The 23,423-nt window shown below is 40.9% G+C and overlaps 1 protein-coding gene across 2 annotated transcripts in view; it reads left to right on the top strand.

The window, feature by feature from the left end:
• LOC146305963 (actin-binding protein WASF3) overlaps positions 1-22,896 on the top strand; it is a 52,531-nt gene extending 29,635 nt beyond the window's left edge. The window contains exons 3-11 of one of the 2 annotated variants that reach the window (XM_084711857.1): positions 2,846-2,980; positions 11,668-11,821; positions 12,306-12,423; positions 15,651-15,719; positions 16,284-16,328; positions 16,960-17,093; positions 18,046-18,345; positions 19,934-20,349; positions 21,793-22,896. In XM_084711857.1, the coding sequence (XP_084567983.1) occupies positions 2,846-2,980; positions 11,668-11,821; positions 12,306-12,423; positions 15,651-15,719; positions 16,284-16,328; positions 16,960-17,093; positions 18,046-18,345; positions 19,934-20,349; positions 21,793-21,950 (1,529 nt within the window). In that variant the 3' untranslated portion in view covers positions 21,951-22,896. The remainder of the gene's footprint in view (positions 1-2,845; positions 2,981-11,667; positions 11,822-12,305; positions 12,424-15,650; positions 15,720-16,283; positions 16,329-16,959; positions 17,094-18,045; positions 18,346-19,933; positions 20,350-21,792) is intronic. The other variant, XM_084711858.1, reaches the window with a different exon arrangement.
• Positions 22,897-23,423: the final 527 nt, after the last annotated feature.

The following is a 23,423-nucleotide window of genomic DNA, read 5'->3' as shown; positions in this document are numbered from 1 at the left end:
TCAGGAGTGACTTCGCAACACTTTTATTTAAACCTCCTCTGTCAGAGTATTAAGTGCCAAAAGACCAGTGGTTTGCAGACGGTTATGAGACAGGAGCATGAAAGAGCTTTATTTTCCCAAGAGATGTATACTTGAAGTTAAAAGTTGCATGCTTCAACCACAAAGTTGTACATCTCAATGTAAATATTGCACGCAAAAGTCAAAAAAGTATTGGTTTTGCACACATTGCACATCTTTTCAGTTGCACACGTCAACTCAAATGATGGCCAACAGTTCTCTTCATCTTTCTTGCACCCTTGTGTGGTTTTTTTTTAGGGTATCACTCGTCAGGATACAGTTACCTGATGCTCCAGTTGCAGACAAAATTCTTTCAGCAGATGCTTTCATCCAAAGCGTAAATGTAAAGCTCCCTCCCTTGCAGAATTTTATATAGTGTGCATTTAAACGGGATGGAGAGCCAGCAAGTCCAAAATAGAGGAAGCTATCACAGCCTATTAGCTTTGTTGCAACATGAACTTTTATTTAAACCTCCTCTGTCAGAGTATTAAGTTTCAAAAGACCAGCGGTTTGCAGACAGTTATGAGACAGGAGTCAATAGTACAAATACATATTCTGAGTAAACTGAGTGAACTCACTGTACCTGAGTTTGCCATTAGCTTGGAGAGATTTATTTACCCTGTTCAGTAACTTTTTTATAGAATGAAATTGTCATCACAGTACCAGTGGAGAGTAAACAAAACAGTACAGAGAAAAGAAATAAAACACAATCTCCAAGAGCTGGAGCATGTAGATTCATTTTGCTGTCTGGTGAGACCAGGCCTGACAAGTCTACACCCATGATTGTGAGGCTGCCCTTGGGCACAGGCATCCTGTCAGTGAAATGCTAACATATGCATGCTAATGTGCTAACAATGGCAATGTAACATTTTGATGATTAGCATATAATGTTTACAGTGTTCACCATCTTAATTTAGCATCTTTGCATGCTGATAATCGCATCTGAGTGAACAGCCGTGTCATTCACGGAGCTGCGCCACTAGCACGGCTAAAAATACATAGTTGCACTTAGTTCATCTTCAACTATCTGCACACTTTATTTAACTCAGAAAAAGAAAGAAACTACAAAGCTGCCAGGTGGTTCTTCCAGGTAGTGTTTACAAGAGCAGTCAGATGTGTCATCCTGAGCATCTGAAGTGAAATCACAGCCAGAACTAATGAATTCAGAGCTATGTTCTTGAAAACAGATCACTCGAGATGTGTGGAAGTGTGAAGTCTCTGCCTGCCCATGCTAACTAGATGTAATTCAGCAGTTGCTGGTGAGAGAAAGGAGTCGACCATAAATGAAGCTGTCATAGTGGTTGATGCAGTTAGTCTGAAACAGCCGATTTAAAAAAAAAAGATGGCTCCAAGGTGGATTTTTATGAAATCCAATAACGCACATGTAAACATGCTGCCAAAACGCTCACTGTGACTCAGCCATGAAGGTTGACCTGCGGTAAAAGCACAAGTCCAGATGCCTCATTATCAGTGTATCCTCCATTACCTTCTCTTAATTTTTTTTTTTCACCCTCAGCAACTTGAGAGTTTGAAAGTCATGCAGATACTCCCAGCTGAAGGTGTACAGCATGAACCTGAGCCAGAAAAGAGATCATTCATTTGAAATGGGGGGAGAAAGGCTGCTCAAATTTGATTAACAGTTAGGGTCTAAATTAAATTCAGCGACAGCTCAGTACGAATGAGTGAGTGCTCTGCCTCTGCTCCATCTGTCATGTCGACGTGGGCTGAGAGATGGTGCAGAAAGAGAGAAGAGAGGAAAAGACATGGAGATACACTGACTGTGTGCAGCAAGTGTGTGTTTTCTTTGATTTTGAGGTGACAGTGTTATTGAAGAAGGTAGGCACTTCTACGTCTGAGCAGACCAGAATTTAAATATTTTCACCTTCCTCTCTGTCTCATACACACACGTTTTCACAGACAGAAATGTCCCTTTAAGTATTCAGTCCGACAGGTGCGCGGCAGGAGGCGGTCTGTCCTGCTGAGACAGAAGGAGGAAGAGGAGGAGCGATATCGACTGACCTCCATCTCTGTGAATTCCTCCTCCCATCCATCTTCCTGTTTTATCTGGCTATTTTTGGACATTTCTTTTTCCTTTTTTTTTTTTATTTAGGTTGTATCAAGTTGGGAATTGTGAAAGCCATAAAAATTTGCTTTATGCCCACTGCCCTAGAGAACAATTTCCAGTGTTATTTCCAAATAAAAAGGCAATTATTTTGAGCAGACTGCTGTTAGACCACTTGCATAAATCACACTGTTATTGCGCAGTATAATTTCAAGAAAATACAAACCTGAATATGGCTGGAACCGGGTTTTGCAAAGTCTAGTACCCAAACTCTTTTAATAAAAAGCCACACTGTTGTAATACTGTCTTGCTGAAATAAGCAGAAATGTCTCTGAAAAAGACGTCCTTGCTTTGTGGTCTGAGTGTGGAATTTTGGTGATGAAACCTGAGCATTTGCTGAAGAAGTCAGCAGGTTCAGAAACTGAATCTTCATGAAAACTGTGTTTGTTTACAAGAAAATTCCACAGGGTACCAGAATCTATTGCCATGACTGAGTAACACTAAATAAATTTAATAAATAATCTGCTACAATATCTGCTCCTTTTCAAAAGAATGAGAAATGTCATGTTCCCTGATGTTTCCAGTGAATATTAAAGATCAGAGATGTGAGGCAGAGCTGGCGAGAGTCAGAGTGTGAATGTGAACTTTCACAGGCTCAGGGAATATTATTAAACGACAACATCAAACCTAACCGTCTGCGTGTCCCTCTGCGTCCGTCCTGTCCAGGTCGCCATGCGGAGGACATATTCGGAGAGCTGTTTAACGAAGCCAACAGCTTCTACCTGAGGATGAGCAGCCTGCAGGAGAGAGTGGACCAGCTGGCCGTGAAAGTCACCCAGCTCGACTCCACTGTGGAGGAAGGTAGGGACAGCGGCCTGATGGGTTTTTTTTTTTCTGGTGTGTTTGACCACTGGACAGGGTGGTCCTCAAAAACATTTGTGTGTGTGCAGTTTAAAGGGCAACTACATTCATTTTTTGGTTTATATTGTTCTGTAGCTTCCCAGTGGCGTTTCTGGTCGAAATATGTAGGTTTTGAGGTCAAAATTCAGAAGGTGTGTGGTTTATTATGGGCAAAAGTTGCAAGAATATTTTCTTACTTGACATTTTTGTGAGTTTCTTTTGTTTTTTTTCCACTGTTGACTCAAATAAATTAGGAGCACTCAAAAAATCAATCATTTGCCACAATTTTCTTAAGTTAATAAACTCAAAAGTTGGAGGTTATCGGAAAATCATTAAATATTTGGAGTTATATCAACTCTCTGATTACAGTTAAATTTAAAATATTGATTGAGCCAGCTAAAATATTTTCAGTAAATGCAACTCAGATTTTCATCCACCCATTTTCATTCAAGTTAACAGAACTGAATAAATTAGTATAACACAGGTATATTAATATATACTAATAGTATAAATAGTAAATATAAAAGCCCAACATTTCATGGTCACTAAACTTGATATAGTAATCGTAGTAATTTTTCTTAATTTCTTGAAATAACATTTTTAAGTTTGTAGAACCACTAAACAATTTTTAAGCTTTTACTACTTACTACAGATGATTAATTTGAGCATTCATTTTTAAAGTATCGACTATAGAATTTAAGAGCTTGTGAAAATTCTCATTGCCTTTCACATTGCAAATCCTATAAGAATTGTCAAAAGCTATTTTACTTCCATAGTTGTGTGTGTACTTGTGCGATGAAGAGTGTGTATGTATCTGAGTGTGTCAGTGCTTTCACCTTAAACTAGCCTGAAGCCTTTTAACAGCTGTTGATTTATTGATAAAATGTCTCTGCAACTGTGATATTATTGGGTTTGAGTGTGTGTGTGTGTGTGTGTGTGTGTGTGTGTGTGTGTGTGTGTGTGTGTGTGTGTGTGTGTGTGTGTGTGTGTGTGTGTGTGTGTGTGTGTGTGTATAGTGTGAGTCAGAATCATTATCTACATCACTGAGCTTTTCACCAACTCTGAAGGTCAGTTCTCTTAATGCAGTAATTGATAGGGCCACACACACACATTCACAAACACACACTCACGCATGGTCATCAGACACACAGGAGGATTTCAGAGCTGACTATGGTGGCCCCAGAGGCTCAGACTGAACTTTAATGTGTGATGTGAGGAACCTTGAATCTTTTCCTTTTGGCGTGGTTTTGCAGGATGTAGCAGCACACACTTCGGCGAGCGCTGTGAGGACACACACACACACAATATGAGATCAGTTTATTGAATGCATGTCAAGTATGATTGCATACAGAATATAGTATTCATGTTTTATTTATTTCGTTTCACACCTGCTAGGGTTGGGCGATGCCTTCCTAAGTGGCATATGACGACCACATGTCCAACCAGGCGTGTGAAAAATAAAGTAACATTGAGTCCAGCATTTCCTGATTTTGCTGCTTCCCAATAAAATCTTTTAAATAGCAATCTAATCTTTATTGACTCTGCTGAAAAAAGCTGAAATTAGTAAGTCTGCTGAACAGAATTAACCATTAAATACCCATGACTGCTGCCGAGTCATTTGACCTGAGAATGAATCTCGATTGTACCTTTTCCCACTTAAGACAAAAGCCAGATGTTAGTTTTTATTAAAAATTTTATTTTGTAGGGTCAGTCTCATGTTGAGTTCAGTGTTAATACACATATGTATCAGCACTGTCACACACAAATGAGGAACACGGACTCGGACTGGTCAGGAGACGCAACCAAAGGCATCTTGGGATTGCTAGTGGGTGACTAACAATATGCTTACAACAACAATTACTCTTTTCAGGACAAAAAAATGAATGAACCCAGAGGAAAGGAAAGGTTCAAAATAATAATTTAAGACCAATATGTGACCTTGACCATTTGACCATAGATACAAGTGCATCATTTGTAAAGGTACAAAGCTAGTGTTGGCATTAGCCTAACTTCAGGGCTAACCCTGTCACTTTTCCAGCAGTTGGGAAACAACAGACATTTCTTGGTCTTGAGACGCTGCAGCATTTATTAACTGACACACTGTAACCTGAACTCTACATTTATTACTACACTGACAACTTAAAGGTTCTGCTCTGCTAGATATCGCCCTGTTCCTTAAAGAAGCTGCGGTATGCTTATGACAGTATGCTTCAGAAAGGTCCAGTGAAGTGTAATTATTAAGGCAGTTGCAGTAAATTGCCTGGAATATTTTGCTTTGTCACCTCGGTAAGAAAAACCCTAGTAACAGTTTTGCTAACTTATCCAAACAGAAACCGAAGAAGAGCCAACAAGAACGTGCATCAGGCACAAAACATAACAGTAGTGGGTCCCTTTCTGTAACACCTTTTTCTTCTCTTCTTCTTTTCTGTACATTCCTTCCTCTCTTCCTCTCAGCCTCCTCACCCTTTCACTGTCTCACTTCTTATTATTTTCCTCCATGATTTATCTCTATCTCCTGCCTTCTTTCTCACTCTTTCTGTCTCTCTTTCACCCCCCTCCTCCCTCCCTCCCTCCCTGCTGATACTGCACAGTCATTCTGCAGCACGCCGTCCTCAGACAGAGAGCATCAGATCGAGCAGCACAGACGGGGATGAAAAGGAAAAGCTCAGCAGTCCTCCGTCTTATCCTCCTCTCTTCCTCTCCCACTCCTCCTCCTCCCCCTCCCCCTCCTCTGCCTCCCCCTCTCGCTCACACTCTTTCATCTCCTCTCTGTTCCTCTGTCCATCTCCAGGCCTCTTTCTCATCCTACGCACAGGCAAATTCATCTGTCTTTCATTTCCTACCACACATTCACTCTGTCATCTGTTACTCTTCCTCCTCTTTCTTACACGTCAGATACATCATCTTACTTTTCTGTCGTTTTCTCCTCTTTTCATCCCTCATTCCTGACTTTTTTAAAATATGTTTTTCACTGTCCCCAAAGTGGCAAGCAAGTGACACTATGAATGTTTAATGACAGGAAGGAAGGAAAGGAAGGAAGGAAAGAAGGAAGGAAGGAATGAACAATATACAATGGAAAGAAGAAAAGAGGGAAGGAAGCAAGAAAGGAGGGAAGAAGGAAAAGAAGGAAGGAATGAAGTACAATTAAGAATGGAAGAAAGGAGGTGAAGAAAGAAGGGAGGAAGCAGGGAATGAGGAACAATGGAAGTAAGGAGAAAGGAAGAAAAGAGGGAAGGAAAGAAGGAAAAGGGGAGGGAAGAAAGAAAGAAGGAAAGGAAGGGAGGAGGAGGAATGGAAGATAGGAAGGGAGGAAAGGGGGAAGGAAGGAAGGAAGAAAGGAGGAAAGAAAGGGAGGAAGAGGAGGAGTGGAAGATAGAAAGGAAGGAAGGAGGAAAGGGAAAGAAGAAAGGACAAACGAGGTTCAATGGAAGGAAGGAGGAACAGAGGGAAGGAAGAAAGGAGGAGCAGTGGCAGAAAGTAAGGAAGGAAAACAGGAGGGATAAAAGAAAGGAGGGAAGGAAAGAATGAAGGAGGAACAATGGAGAAAAGGAGGGAAGGAAGGAGGAGTGATGAATGAAGGAAGGAAAAGGGAGAGAAGGAAGGAAGAAAAGAGGGAAGGATGGAAGGAGGAACAGTGGAAGGAAGGGAAGGAGGAAGGAAAAGGGGCAATTAGAGGAAAGAAGGGAAGAAGGAGGCACAATTAAAGAAAGGAGAGACAATGAAAGGAAGGACAGAAAGAAAGGAGGGACAAGGATGGGAAAGAAGGGACAATTAAAGAAGGAAGGAAGGAAGCAAGGCACAATGAAAGGAGTAATGAAAGAAGAAAAGGAGGGATAAGGGGAGGAAGGGAGAGATGAAGACGAGGATACACCGATGTATCCTTAAAGTATTTTATCAAGGGGAGAGATGTTGGTGGGACAGTTTTATTGATTGTCATTCTGCATCATCAGGACTCATCCAGTGACCAGCAGAAATTTCTGAAGCGCTTTAATGATTCTGATGTGTTGATTCATGTCCTTTGGTGTCACAAAGAGCTCATGAAGAAATAACTGATTATTAGTATCATTAGACTGCAAATCGCCAAATGTTCTGAATAATGAGACAAACAGGAGGAGACAGGATGAAAAGGAGGCGTCTGGTACAGTCATGATTCAGAGCTTATTACTGTGGGATCACTGTCGCACACTTTGTAATGGACGAATCAGGAAAAATACCTGTGGTGGCATGTTTACTTTATAGTGTCGTTTACAGGAACATTCTCACACAGCTGTGTTGTGCGTCATTGTGCAGATAACAATAACGCAAGTAAATAAAGAGCCTAAATAACCAAATAACACTGATTCGCAAATACATGCTTAAGTGTGGACATTTGTACCAGTCAGTTTCACAGCTGCTGCAGCTGTTATCAGCTCGTCATCAGTAACTGTTGTTGCTTCAGACTGACGCTAAAAGAAAACGAAGATTTTTAATTTTGCAGCTTTGTCCCCTCCGTCCTCATGTCTCGTCCATGCGTCTCTCTCTCACATCCTCGGTAGGAGGAGCTAAGACGCGGGGAGAGGAAGCGAGTGGAGGAGACAAATTTGCCAAATGAAAAGCACCCAATGACAGGAAAAGGGAGAAAGGGAGGAAATGTTAAAATAAGAGGATGAGATTTTGCATAAATATTAAAGAACTCAATATTTCTATTGGCAGTGTCCCATAAATGGTCTCATATTATTAAATATAACTATTTTTTTTTTTTTGCTTGTATCAGCAGTGAAACCTATACCTTATAAGTTCCCTATTATTATTTCAAAAGCTTTATTACATAAATGCTAATACGAGTTTAGTGTAATCACTCACACTTTACAATCTTTATATAATAACTGGTAAAAAAAAAAAAAGAGAGACAAAATTAGCATTTAATCCATAATTACATTTAAATCCAAGGAGTCTGCATTTCCACAGCCTTGCCAGCTCAAACTTATCTCTGCAAACTGCTGCTCAAAAATGCAAATTGATGTGAACTTGGAAAGAACAAGTTCATGTGAATGTGCAGAAGACAGATTTCACTTTGCATGCAGACGACTCCAGAGAATCACATTTTCACTCTCTGTTCATGGGAAAGGAAGGAATGATGCAAAGTAATATCACACTCAGTTTGTCAAACCTCAACTTGTATTACAGAGGTCTGAAGAATTATTTATTTATGTAGCCCAGTATCTCTTCATTGTAGGATACTGTGCATCCTTTCACACATTAAAGGGATAGTTCATGTTATATGAAGTGGGTTTGTATGAGGTAATTAAGCATAATTAGTGTATTACTTGCAGTAGGTGTCTGTCAACACGCATGGAAGCTAAGCATGGTACTGCTGTGGACAGGGTCAGCGAGATAACATGTTTTAGCCACTTTAAAAAAGGTCCAGCTAAAAAAAACAATATCACTTCAAGTGCACACTGTATTTAGAATATTTTCATTGCTTTACTTTGGTGTCAGACAACCTTTTCTGATGGGAAACCTCTGCCAAAGTCTCTCTCTCCAAACCAGCCAAACTTCATTGGTGAAAACAGTCATTTTACCTCACAGAACATGTGGGTTGCTGGTATACCACTGCCTTGACTGGCTCGTTTGTTCGTGTTATGGTGTGACTTGTGACAGTGTTTTGAAAGGTTTGGATTCACCAAAGTCACACAATAGCACAGACAAACTAACCGATTCATACAGAAGTAGACCAGTGACTGTTGTTTACTGCAGTCTGAGGAAGAAGAGCCTGGAGCTTTAAATGTGACACAAATAACTGTCTTGAACAGGAGGTTTTTGGTGTGCTGATCTTTCCTTTGTTTAGGTATTTTTTGTGATTCTGCACCCAATCCATTGGGCTTATAGATGTGCATGTCTTTTCATTTCATTGCCCCATAGAATAATGAATACATATGAAATAAGCAGCCATATTCCATTAGATTCTTGCTGAAGGAGCCGGTGACACTTGTTGCCTCAGATACCGACAAATCACTTGGCTGAACGGAGATGATTTACAGATGTATCATGTGGCTAATAAACTGCTTTTATAGCTGGAAAAAGTTTGATAAATTAGCAAGGAGACCAAGGCTGTAGAACATGACCATCCAATTATTTATTTTCTACCTTCCAATAATTCTTGTGGCTAAGTTCCTTCTTGTAATAAATAAATTTCATGTATTTTTGTTATTAATCAGTAAAAATGCAGTTGCAACTTCTGTGTTTCAGGTAACTTTATTCATGATGACAGTATTGAAAATCATACCCTCAGGATTTCTAAATACTCTGTTATACTTTAATACCTTGGTACCACCCAAGTCTAATCTGAACTATTCCTTTAAAGTGATTATTAAACCATCCATGCACATTCAGATGAGCATAAATGTGTGTCAGACCAGTTCAAACCATGTTAATCGGACTGTTTAATGCATAAATCTGGTTATTAGCAGTAATCAACATGTTTGTATGCGTGTGAACGTGCAGAGAGGAACATCAAAATCATGAACACAAGACAGGGAGGAGAGCAGATGGAGAAATGAGAGTGTGTGTACGGTTAGAGAGAGATAGAGAGGAAGAGTGTGTGTTAAAAAAAAAGAGAGAAAAAGGGAGAGCTTGAGGTCTCTTTGAAGATGTGTCTGAATGAAAGTTGCATTAGCTGCTAGTTTTGTGGATTATTCATTTGGCCGCAGGGACAGAAGCTTAGGAAGGAATGATCAAACACACCGAGCAGACAGGAGGGTGCTGCTCTGACTGCACTATCTGCGCACACACACACACACACAACACACGGATCAAACAGCCAATCGCTCTTTTGTTTTTGAGGAATACGTCCCTGCATTCAGAGGTTAAACTGAACACGCTCATATACAGCACAGACAGTAAAGTTAATCAAAGGAACATATGTCACATTGACACGATTTAACCTTATTATATACCAGGCCAATGTACACTGACCCTGTGTGTGTGTGTGTGTGTGTGTGTGTGTGTGTGTGTGTGTGTGTGTGTGTGTGTGTGTGTGTGTGTGTGTGTGTGTGTGTGTGTGTGTGTGTGTGTGTGTGTGTGTGTGTGTTAGCCATCTGGTAGATCCTGGATAGCGTTGCAGTACTGTAGCGTTAAATCTCCTTTGGGGTTGAGGGATTGACACACATACATGCAGTGTTTCCTCTGTCTCTCACTCTCACTTTCACACTCTCGCTCTGTCTCTCTCTCTCTTTCACACACACACACACACACACACACCAACTGCTTTTATATGTAGACAAATCATATTATCACACCGTCCCACGTGCTGCATGAAAGCATTTGGGGATCTCATGAGTACCAATGACACACACTGAACATCATGTACACACTTCTCTTGTTGCTGCAGTGTGTGCGTGTGTGTGTGTGTGTGTGTGTGTGTGTGTGTGTGTGTGTGTGTGTTAAGCGGGTGCAACAAGCTCTAAGACTAATCTGTCCCTGCTGTCTTATTATCACCCTTTGTGTGTGTCAGACTTTACGCTAGACTTCTTTTTTTCCTCTCTTTTTTTTTTGCAACCAAAATGTTTGTTAATATTCTAGGAGTCAGGTCATATAAAATAACTACCGGACATAAATTAGCCATAAAAGAGGCACCCCTGCAGCTCAGCTGGTGGAGTGCACCTCATTTACTGAGGCTACCGGTCCTCTGCACCACCCGCAGGTTTGACTCCTGTCTGTGGCTCTTAGTTGTGTGTCATTCCGTCTCTCTACCTCCTTTCCTGTCTGATCCTCAGCTGTCACTATCTAGTAAAGGCAAAGGAAACCCCTAGAAATAATCTTTAAACATAACACATAATAGCAAAAGCACTGTGTGGTTTGTTTCAAGTCTGGGAGCACAACTACGATCTGCACATGCATGCAGGCACAAGCTTAAATTGTCTCATTTCAGTCATTTAACCACTGTTCCTATGGTGGCACATCGACTTGTCAATATGAAACAAGTTTGACCATTACAATTTATTGGTTTTACCTTTCCTGCATGTCATCCTCTCTCTCTACCCCTCTTTCCTGTCTGATCTTCAGTTGTTCCTGCAAAATAAAGGCAAAAAATCTAAAAAAAAAAAAGAGCAAACAGGTGTTGGTGATCAGAGCAGAACAATTAAAGGTCAGCAGTGAAGTTGTCTAGTGGCAGTAAATGTACAGTTTGCTTATGCAATATCCAAACTCTCAAAATCTTGAAGCTAAATTTGCTCCAAATATTTTGAAAAAAAATCAACTGAAGATTGCCCTGAAATGCAAGTTTTTATTTGGTTTGACTCTTTCATCCAGACTAAAGCTGACAGTGGTATAGAAGTCTGAAGTTAAGTAGTTGTATACTGATTGATTTACTGTATATTATGTCCCTTAAGTGCATAAAAAGAGATTATGTTTCTCTCCTTCATTCCCACATATCCTGACTTCATTCATGACTGTAAACTTTGCAGAACTTAGCCCACAGGGCAGAGGACAGTGCTGCATATGCAGGATTTAGCAGCTAATCCGACATGTGAAGAGTTAAAACAGCTGTTTTCAGGGATTATGTTGTCAAATACTGTGAAGGATATACAGCAAATAATTCCACCAGATTTTTTTCTTTTTTTTGGCCTAATTGTCATGTTGTTTACTGTTTTTTTTTTCTCTCCTTCCAGTCTCCCTGCAGGATATTAACATGAGGAAGGCCTTCAAGAGTAGCACCATCCAGGACCAGCAGGTGGTGTCAAGGACCTCCGTTCCCAACCCTGTGGTGGAGATGTACCACCGCTGTGACAAACCTCCTCCGCTCAACATTCTCAGCCCCTATAGGTCAGCAGTTTAGACTAACTGTGGAGTTTTAAGTGCTACTTGTATCTGTAGTTGGTGTATTACCTCTGTAGAAAACAGAAGAGAAAACCTACGACAAAACATCGATGTGGCTTTGTGCTCTTTCTTCATAAACAACGACAGACCAGTTACTTTTCTAAATCATTCTCTGTTGTCTGGATTCCAAAAAACAACACAATAATCCCTGTGGTGATTGAATTAGTATAATTTTCGCATTGACTCTGGTGTTCAATACAGATTAGCCAGTTAAGTACGTGGGTCCCTAAGCTCTTGAAAAGATTAGCATTGACATTTCGTTGCATCTGCTCATTAAATTTTAACACATCCTGCTCCATTTTCTTTCCATCATGCCCCCAACTAAATCCCCTCCCACCTCCCTGCTTCCCATCAATCAAAAAAAACAAACTTTATCTGTATTTTTTTTTACTAATTTTCACCCCCTCTCTGCTCCAAATCTTCAATGCAGGGATGACAAGAAGGATGCATTGAAATTCTACACTGACCCGTCGTACTTCTTCAACCTGTGGAAGGAGAAAATGCTGCAGGCCACCGAAGACAAGCGCAAGGAGAAGAGACGGCAGAAGGTATGGCTGCGTGTTAGCGTGTGCGGGTGGAGTTCATCTGGATGTGTATGTGTGTCTTCTGTATAGATGCTGTGGGCTGGATGTGTGTGTGTGACAGAACAGTAAAATAAAAATTCATCTTCTGCTTTAATTTGCTAATCTATTTTTTTCCTGCCTAGATGTTTCTTTTCTTTAATGCTGTTATTTCTTTATTTATGCATTCCTATCTGACTGTACTCACCATTTAGCTTTGCTTTGTTGGCGTAATTGGTTATTGATACAGCAGCAGTTGGGCAGGCTCATTAACCAGAGACAAATAAATGGCCTGAGGGGAATACGACTTTGAAAAAAAAGTTAAATGACTCATGAACAATTATATAAACATATTTATTAAAATATTTAGCTCCTATATATGATTAGAGCTGTTACACTCTTTTGTCTCAATAAGACGCCCACAAAGAAAACACAGAACAAACAGGGTTCAGTGTTAATTTTTGCAGTTACTTTTTTTCGTTTTTTTGGTGCAAATGTTTTTATTTATCAGCGGTTATCAAACAACAACAAAGACTTAAGTTAACTGGCGAGTTAATCTTAATTAAAGTAAATTAACCAGTGTATCATAAATACAAATCTGTCAGCAGATAAAATCTTAATTAAACCATGGTGTCGGCTCCTGTTATGGTATTTGTTTTGTTTTTGTTTTTTCAGAAACTGGATGTGGAAAAACTATCCCACTTTATTTGCTTTGCTCTCAAACTTGCTGCAAAGTTTCCTTAACTTTTTAGGTAATTAGCAACCAGTAGAATCTTTTGTTATTGTTTTAGCTATGTAGCAAACAATGTAACAATTTATCTTTATACAGCTAGCTAGCAAATAATGTAATATTTTGTTAACTTTTTACAGCCAACTAGCAAAGAATATAGTATTTAGTTATCTTTTGACTTAGTTAGGTTCCCCCACATCCTCTGTCACTCCCCTAAACTCCTGTTTCCAGGACTGAAATTCTCTGCTCTTAATTCCCTAAATATCTTAATATGAGGGTTTCATTTATAGTTTTAAAGTCACATTTATCTATTTTGCATTTTGAATGACTAAAGGGGCGGTGAATCTGAAAATAAAAATTGTGCTTATACCGTATACACATTTATCCATATATGACCTAAAATACTTTTATAAAAATTGATTTTGAGGTTTTCAAACAGTGACTATTAAAACATTTTTTTGTTTAGATATGCAATGATTGGCATGAACATCAAAGCAGTTTTGCATCAAGATAAATTTAAACTTGATTCCATGCCTTCTAATTAAGGTGTATAAGAGCCAGAAACAATTAGGAAATCCTATATGTTTTAATTTTATTATAGTTTATCGTTCCGAGTTATGAATACAGTCTGTTCATTGGATACCAAGCAGTAGAAGTTATTTGGATAATGGTCAGAGTGGATGACAATGATGTTTGGCAGCAGCAAGAGAATTGACTAATCAGCAGGGACTAAGCTGGCGTCCTCGTGGACTAATCCAACCGTGGGTATTTGTTCAGTCCAAGGAGGAAAATTATAACAGAGGTTAAGATAAGATGGACTTTATTGTTCCCAGAGGGAAAATTGGCTAAGATACAAGTGCTACACACAGCTGCAATCAACTATCAATACATATCCAACAAAACAGTGCAGTTGTAGTTAGTTCTTAAGTATTTCAGAGCTGTATGTCAGTGGTATTCCTCTCTGATCTAAAAATGATTTAAAAATGCTGCACTTCCCTCCATCGGATCATCTTTCAAACCCCTGAACTACTGCTGCTGTACGTTTGCTGCACTTTGTCGATATTTCTGTTCAATTTAATGCTGCTCACATTTTTTTTTCTGTTCCCTCCCTCCAACCTGGAAACTCTGCAGAATAAAATAAACCCCTTTTAGAAACAAAGTAGTTTTCACTCACAGGTTTGAACACCAGGGGAAGCTCATCTGCAGGATGAGGATTTGTCATCCTCCTCTTTCTCCTCCTCCTCTTCCTCCTTCCTTTTCTAATTTATCTAGGGTGACCAGGTGTCCCACTTTATGTGGGACTGCACAGCATTTTTATCCCTTGTCCCACCGTCCCACATATTGAGATGATGTCCCACATTTTGATTGGCTCTAGTTTTCAAAAGTCACACCACTGCTGGATAGACACTGTTCTAAAGTCTGGGCTTTTATCCAGTTACTGTCAAGAAAGAAGGAAAATCTGTCATGTCTTTGCTCTCCTACACCCAACAGAGTCACCAAAAAGTCACAAGCTGTGCAGATTTAGACAGAAAATAATGGAAACTAGGGCTGCAACTAACTATAATTTTCATAGTCACTTAATCCGTCAATTATTTTTTCAATTAATCGTTTAGTGGTTTGGTCTATAAAATGTCAGACAATGGTGAAAAATGTTGATCAGTGTTTCCTGAAGCCCAAAATAATGTCCTCAAATGTCTTGTTTTGCCCAAAATCCAAAGCTACCCAACTTACTTTCATAAAGGACTAAAGAAACCGAAAAATATTCTCATTTAAGAAGCTGGATTCAGAGAATTTTGCCGTTTTTTCTTTTAAAAAAATGACTCAAACCAATTACTCAATCATCACAATAGTTGGCCTTTAATTTAACAGCTACAACACGCAAAAAAAAAGTTGAGACAACTCAAACTTTCAAGGTAAGTTACTGCAGTAGATGTTTGAGTTTTGAGAACCAATTCAAACTCTTACATTCTGAAATAAACTAAAAAAACAGTTTTGCTAAGTTTGCAAGTTGTTTCCCCCTGCGCCCCCTGCAGCAACACTGCAGGAGGACAAGACGACTGTAACATTGATTGACTGTCTCACTACCTGCCAAACTCCTTTAGCATTTTGCTGAATTTAACAGTTATAAACATCTACGCATTCTACAAGAATATTAATGATTTCTTATGACTCATAAACAGACATTAACTCATTCAGCAAACATTTGGCATTAATATGAACTGTAATTAATGTGTAACAGAAAAATAAAAACAGTTACTCCAGTCTGGCATGGAAATTTCATAGAAAGGAGGATGCAGCCTCGTTGGCGACGTGTCCACATTGTCCCACACAAACATCCTCTTTGTCCCACATTTGGTTTGTTGGGATCTGGTCACCCTAAATTTATCACCTTCCGACACAACCACCCCGCCCTTCCTCCTCCTCCTCCTCCTCCTCCTCTGCTCAATCTAATGCACCAGCTTGTCTTTCTCCCATGTTTCCATAGGGCTGTCCGGCCCACCCTGACAGGCCCCACTCCAGACAGGCCCCACCCAGGAGCCCCCTGTCCATCTCTGTAAGACAACCCCCGACCCCTAACCTGCCCTCTCTTGCCCCCCCCCCCCACACTTTACCCCTGCAACACCCACCCACCCCTCACTAACACACCATATACACTCACTTGATGTTATAGAGGATGTACAGACTCAGGTAAGACACACAGTGGCACACATAGGGACACACAAAACAAGCCAGTGTTTGTATTTCAGTAATAAATCACAGACACACACACACACACACCTTCCCTTCTGTTTGAGTCTGTGTGTGTCACGTCGCATTCGCTTGCCACCTCACCCTCTCTCTAACCCTCTGTGTTCGGTTTGGTTTGGTCTTGTGTTCCCAGACGTTTTTGGCTCTGTTGTCCATCGTCGACTAGTGTGTGTCGGTGTGTCTAATAGTGACTGCGTGGTGAGTAGACTAGAGTGTGTGCGTGGCGCTGGTTGGGTGTGCATTAACCCCGTGGTGATGGAGCTGGTGATGGGGTCCTGTTCTCTTCCTCTGCTCCAGTAAAAATCAATAATCAGTGACTAACATTCTTTCCACTCTTCTATCCGTCTGTCCTCCTCTGTCTCTGTTCCAGGAGCAGCAGAGGCAGGTTGAGGACCCTGGCAGAGAGGTGAAAAAGGTCAGTGAGGATTTACACACTCTAGCAAAGCTTTAAAAACTACAAATTAGCATGAAACTGCCCATAACATTTGGGCACGTTTGATTACTTGGCAGAACCTCAGCCAACTTTCTCCTTTCCTGTTTCCTGTACTCAGATATGATACTTCTATCTTAGATATGACACTACTACTGGATTGAGTGAATTGCAGAGGTGCTTAAGAAGAAAAAACTGTGACGCAGATAGTTTCAGAGCCAACAGGAACTCAATGAACTCAGGTTTTTATGAGTAGAATTGAAGAGCAGAGACTGTTGCCAGCGTGGAGGACACTTAATCACTCCAAAACCATCTTCTATAAAAGTATATTAAAGCAATTTATTCAAGTAAAGACGGTGAGGTACTCTACAGTGCACATTAACGCCGTCCCTAAAGGGGTGTTAGAGAGGTGCAGCTGTGCTAATTCTCCAGACCACAGGAAGTGAACGCTTGAGCGCTGTAGCAACCGTTTCACCAGATGTAGCCCTCTCAGTCTGAACTTTAACAACACCATCACTTGCATTATTCACACAATTTGTAGAAGAAAAAATAAAGCTGCAGTCACATGTATTGTTAGAAAAAAAATCTGTACTTCTCTGCTGTTCTACCCCTGAAGGTACGTAAGGCCCGTAACCGGCGTCAAGAGTGGAACGTTCTGGCCTACGACAAAGAGTTCAGACCAGACGCCAGGCTCACCCCCTCGCCTTACCATGGCATGTCCTCAGAGGGCTCCCTGTCCCCTGACAGCAGGTAAACACACGCACTGAAGCTCTCTCTATATGTGTGAGGTTTTCCTCGAGGGTCCTGTTGCCTTGTCACAATCCAGCCTCACGACAACACGTCACTGTTTTTATGTCAAGCTGTTTCTCTCCAGGGACAGCAGTTACAATTTGTTGCTCACCCTGTCCACAGCAGTACATTGCTAAGTTTCCTCATGCAACCCCACTTCAAAGAATCCAAACTCTCTGTTTAAGAAGCTATAAATAGTGTTGGTTTACTATAAAAAGTACATAGTTTGTATGTGTTCTTACACAAACGTTGAAAGTCTTAACAGTTACACACATTTAAGCCCATAATTGTAAACTGAGATACAGATTTAAGCAGCTACCAGCCTACCTGCTGTGTTGTTTAAAGCTCTGTGCTGCCCTCTTCTGGTCAAGGTAATTCAGAGCACATCAGATTATATTTCATGTTGATTTTAAAGTATCGCATTAAAATCTGTAAAAGAAAAGACATGGTCAAACTTTGAGGGGAAATAGGAATTCAGCAGGTAATAAAACATTAGAATATAAGAATGCAAAATTGAAACCATCAGCCCAGTTATGAAGAAGTTGTACTTGGTCAATGGCAATACTTGTGTTTTTTTTATTTATATTTGTGCCTTCATGTTGCCATTATGCCCCAAAATGATAAGAATTCTGTTTCTATTTCCTTTGTCTTCATTTTATTGTGTTTTATTGTGTTATCTGTGTACAATTTACTTTTAAATTTGATTGAAACTTTTATTTAAACTTGAAGAATAAGTGAGGTTGCCCTTATTTACAGTGATGTTGAATTACAAAAAAAAAAAAAATACAACAAAACAAAGATGAGAATTAAATAAAACAAACAAATCCAGTAAAACTCAGTCAAAACAGGAGGATTTGTAACCATATTATTTTATATACTTCAACTGATCACCCACTCACTTTCCCTCCACCAGGTCAATGGCGTCCGACTCCTACCCAGCCAGCCCCAACCACCCCTCCACCCAGGCCCCCAGCACCGTCCACACCACCGACCACCACGCCAGGGACCACCTCAGCGCCGCGGCCCAGACTCAGTCACTGGACCGAGGCCTCAGGCCGGCCAACCAGCCACCAGGAGCCGGAGCGGCGGCAGCAGGGCGACATGCCGCCTCCCTGGGCAGGACCCCATCAGGACACGGGGTCCAGGGGGGCGGAGATCCAACGGTTAACGGGCCAAGGCAGCAGTCGGTTAAGGAATACCGGGCCGGGCACGGGTAAGTTTGCTTTAATTATTGTTTTATAAGATTTATATAAACTAGAATCAATTATTAGAGATTCACCCAAATTGTAAAATAAGTTTTTCAGGTTTTCATTACAATCTCAGTATTTTTAGTTAGTTTTGTGTTAGTTTCGGTGTCCTAAAATAATAACAATAATAAATTATTTATGTAGTACCTTTTAAAAACAGCATTTACAACATGCTTTGACAAATTAAGCAAGAACAGGATACACATGACAACAGAGCCAAACAAAAGCAGAACAAATTTAAGATAAAACTAAGGTGAAAGTATAAAAGAGTTGCTGCTGTGTCATGGATTTTACCTTTTTCAAGTCTTACAGCTAAATGACGAAACGAAACATGATGTTTGAACTATAAAGGCCGAGTTAATGTCAGCCGACTGCTGCTCTGAATGTTAAAATGGACTCATCTCACCTTTTTCAAAATGTCTCTTGATGACTTCTTCTGGACTCGACGCCCACAAGAACCAGTTTTTTGAAACTAATGAAATTACACATTTACCCTCAACTCCTCAGTTCATTTTATTTTTTATTGTCCTACATGGAAACTTGGCCTGTAGTCACTCATCAATTTAGAGAAAAACAAACTCACAGAAGTAAGAAACAAGTAAATTATTACTTTTTTGCAGAAATAAGTTAAATTGTTTCCCTGGTCTGATGCATTTAGCTGCATTTTCATGAAATTTAGTAAATTGAGCCCAAACTTGTAAACATTTTGCCCTGTCAGCTGTTCTATCGCTGCAAAATGGTACAAAGTCGCTTAAAGAGTCTAAATTAAGTAATTTTATTGCACATACTACAGTGGTATGTTTGTATCTATTGCACCTGGCATAGCATAAAGAGGTTACAGTCAGCACAATGCTTATGATTCTACCAGCAGCGCTGCAGTGCATCCCAGAAGTGGCTCTCTGCTCTGGTAGACTTCAAATATGCTTCGAGTCTATTTTTGACGGATGTCACGTCAAGCTACACAGAGCAGATCTACCAGGGAAGGCAGTCAGACACAGAAAAAGCAGAGAGAATTAAAGTCAATTTTCAAGATAAAATACTCCATACAGACTCGTGATCATAAAACCACACAAAAAAAGAAACACAAGACTACAAAAAGCAAGAGGAACAAGTCAACAAAATCTTAATAAATAAACACAATCAGGTGCACAAAATGCTCCTCAGAACCTGGTGCAGATCTGATGTGTCCAGTGGAATCAACAGGTTTCTCAGTTTCCATCATTTAGATGAACAGGGTTGTAAAAACTCATCGTCTCACGTCTTATTTAGCTGGGTTTTTTTGCTTTTAGGTTACCATACTTAAACTGTTAACCCATCAAATCCACTGAACAAACTATATTAAAGGGATAATATGCTGCCTCAGTCGATTAGTTTGCTTCCTGTCTACATCACTGCATTGCTTAGCTGCTTACACATAATTTACAGAAGGTGATACACCAACTATTGATAAGTACCTCATACAACAGCACCTCAAATAACCCGAACTGTTCCTTTAATCTGTCACATTTTATGAATTTATAACCAACAAAGCCACTTTCTTTCTCCTTCCTCTAGTGGCCAGCCCTCCACCATCCCAGAGTACTATATCCCCCCTGCCCCTCCCCCTCCTCCCCCAACCATCCCCTCCGCCCAGACCGCCTTCGACTCCACCACGGCCCCGCCCTCCGCCGCCGCCTCCGCTGTCCCCCCCACCTCCTCCGCCCTCTCCCGTCCCTACTCCCCTTCCCCTCCTCCTCCCCCGGCCAACTACGTGCCCTCCCCCGCCCACCCACCGTCGGGTGCACCCCCTGCCGCTCCTCCACCTCCTCCGCCAGGAGCCCCCTCAGGCCTGCAGGCTCACCCATCACCGCCCCACGCCGCCGTCGGACAGGCGGCTGTGGACGCGGCGCCCACGACAAGGAAGTCCACCATGCTGGGGATGATCCCGATGAGCGACGCCCGCTCCGACCTGCTGGCCGCCATACGTAGAGGTAAGTGTGTAAAACATTCAAATAAACTAATCAAACAAACTAATCATTAACCATTTATAAAGTGTTAAAAATATCTGGGCCATCAATCTATGTAATCATTTCTTTAAAGTTTACAAATGATTTGGTGTTTATTATCAGGTACTTAAAGGAGAAGTGTGTGATTTCCAGTGGCATCTAGCGTTCAAACCTTAGATTGCAACTAAGAGGATTTACCCCGACACCGCCCCTCTCTCACCGTGAGTACGGTGGCCGTCAGCGGACAAAATGGCGAGCAAAAGTTATCTCACAACAAACTACAATTATGTGTGTAGGATGAATTACCTGTCCAGCAGAAAACAGGCAACCTCGGCGTCACTGTGAAAACGTTTGTCCTCCATCAGCGATTTCCAACGTGTAAACGCTATGCCGATGTTGATTCGTGTTTTTGCTGTTTCCTGTCATGCTTGCGTTTACTTTCTTCGCGTCTCCGCTTCTTGGATGACGGGGATTCACTGTCCGCTGCTTTTTGTTCTGGTACAGTGTATGTATGATCCTCCATTTGTCAAAACTGTGCCAGTCAAGGTTCACAATGCTAAATGGTCTGCCAGCAATCACCCGCGTCTATCCTCCCTGTCTACTGCCGTATTTACGCTGCGGCGTCTACGTAAGGTTGCCATGGGCTTCCCAAGACTCACTGTTAGTGCAGTTTGTCCACTCTGCGCTGCCATAGACAGCGCAGGATGACGATCTCTGTAAGGCGACCTGACCGTATGTAACTATAAATGGCTATTTCTAAAGTAACGGGAACATATAGATCATGAGTTTACGTTGATTGATAATAATAAATAACATACTTCTATATAATATATCTCATTTATGTGCATAAATTCCTGTAATTATTACACACTGGTCCTTTAATGTGCAACACCAATTCCAAAAAAAGTTGACTTTGTGTAAAACATGAATAAAAACAGAATGCAATAATTTGCAAAACCTTTTGACATATATTAATTTGAATGCAGTAATTGGGGTTGTGCAGCAAAAGTTACTTTAAATGATACTTTGGCAAATACTTTTCTCTATTTTTCATTAAGCTCATATTCAATCAAAACGTGATGCTCGTCTCGCAGATGATTGTCATTATAAAGGCTGTAAACCCTCTTGTTTCTATCCAACCATTTATATCTTCCAGTAACCTTAGAAATTCTGGTGTTGTACGCTCTAAAACTACAAATAGCCATACCTATACCTATTATTAAATAGTCATACCTGTGAGTTCACTTCTCTGTGAACTGATCCTTCAGCGGCTGATCGAAAGTTAGTGTCAACAGTTGATGTTGTTACACTTTTGTTTAACAGAGGTAAGACAAACCACAGTCATCCAGTATCTGCTTAACCTGCATGGTTTTGTAATGCCCCTGCTTCCTCCCCCCGTCCATCCTCCCCTCCTCCCCCCGACTCCAGGTATCCAGCTGAGGAAGGTGCAGGAGCAGAGGGAGCAGGAGGCGAAGAGGGAGCCCGTCGGCAACGACGTGGCCACCATCCTGTCGCGCCGTATCGCTGTGGAGTACAGCGAGTCCGACGACGACTCCGAGCTCGACGAGAACGAGTGGTCTGACTAAAAGAACAAAACGTGTAAAGGAGCGATGATGAGACGGGGTTTGGTGGGTGGTGATGACAGAGAATAGGAGGGGGAGAAACATGGAGACACCGAGGTGTAAATGAAGGGGTTTGGTCATCATTCATATTTGAACAGAAAAAAAATTCTCAATCATACATACGTTCACACATACATGCCCTGTTGCAGCCTCTCTGAACATTTAGCACTTCTGCAGCAACAGGTTGGTAATTTCAGCTTGCTTGGTTGCCCCTGACGACGCCTATTTTTGAACTAAAATCCCTCGAGGTTTGTGTGTCTAACCACCCGTGGTGTATGGCGCAATAAACACACACATTCACACCATTTCAACACCCTCCCGCCCCCGTCCGCTCATTTTTAACCACTAACACTCAGCTGTGAAAAACAAACGCACCAACTCCTTCCTCCCTACATATTTGAGTGATAATTATTAGCAATATTACAGGCTCTCAAACTGTAGGTAGGTGGGGCCCCCCACTGAGTAACCGACAGGGGGTAATGTGTTTACAAAACGCACAGTATAGCACAAGAAAAAACTAATTATAGTGCAATCTTAACTTATCTGCCAAATGTTGAGAAAGAATTTATTAAGACAAGTCAGGAAAATCAGGGAAACGATAGCTCCTTAGAGGATCACTCCGCCTCACCGGGACGTGCCTGTTTACGAAACATGCGCACTCTCCTTAAAAGACAACACTGTCATTGTGAGAGTTTGGCTCAATGGTTACTTTAGCCAACATGAGACAACAGAATCAGCAACAAATTTACATCTGCGTAAAAGACTGGTGTGCATGCTAACATATAGCATGTCGGCTAACTGTAGCTGCAGCTACTCGATTTTTAATGTCTGAACTTGCTGGATGTTATAAAGAGATGCATAACCTTAAGGATGAAAGTCTTTGGATCTGCATTTATTATTTATATTTCCTTTATATTTCCTTTTTAACAGCTGTGTACTACTAACCCTGAATGGATGTGATAAGACTGCCATCACTGTTGTCAGTTTAAAAAAATAATCAGCACGCGGGACATTGCTGGGAAGTTGCAGCATCCTGTTAATGGTGCATCATATTGAATCAGTGCTTAAATTTAGGCTGTATGGTAGGCATGTCTGGTACTAGTACCAGTATCAGAACAACTCTTCCCTTTATGAGTAGAATTGTATTTTTTAAAACTTCTATTTATTGTTATTATTATTACTGAATGTACACTAGAATTACCTACAGAGAGAAATATGATGGTGGTTCTCTTGTAATGTTGTTGGTAAAGTGATGAGGAGGCCAAACTCTCATAAAGCCGGTGTAGTCGTTGACCTCATACCATTGTGATATACAGTAGTTCTCCCATTGAGATTTTGTGTAATAGCTGAAACTGTGACGAAAGACGCCACCCACCCAGGTTCACCCTGGTTTGGGAAAACAAGCGCCACCAGCCTTGTTGAAGTGTAGTGATAATA

The sequence above is a fragment of the Lutjanus erythropterus genome, chromosome 23, assembly GCF_056507025.1.
Source record: "Lutjanus erythropterus isolate fLutEry1 chromosome 23, fLutEry1.hap2, whole genome shotgun sequence".
Lineage (NCBI taxonomy): Eukaryota > Metazoa > Chordata > Actinopteri > Lutjaniformes > Lutjanidae > Lutjanus > Lutjanus erythropterus.
This window is presented reverse-complemented; position numbering and strand designations above follow the sequence as displayed.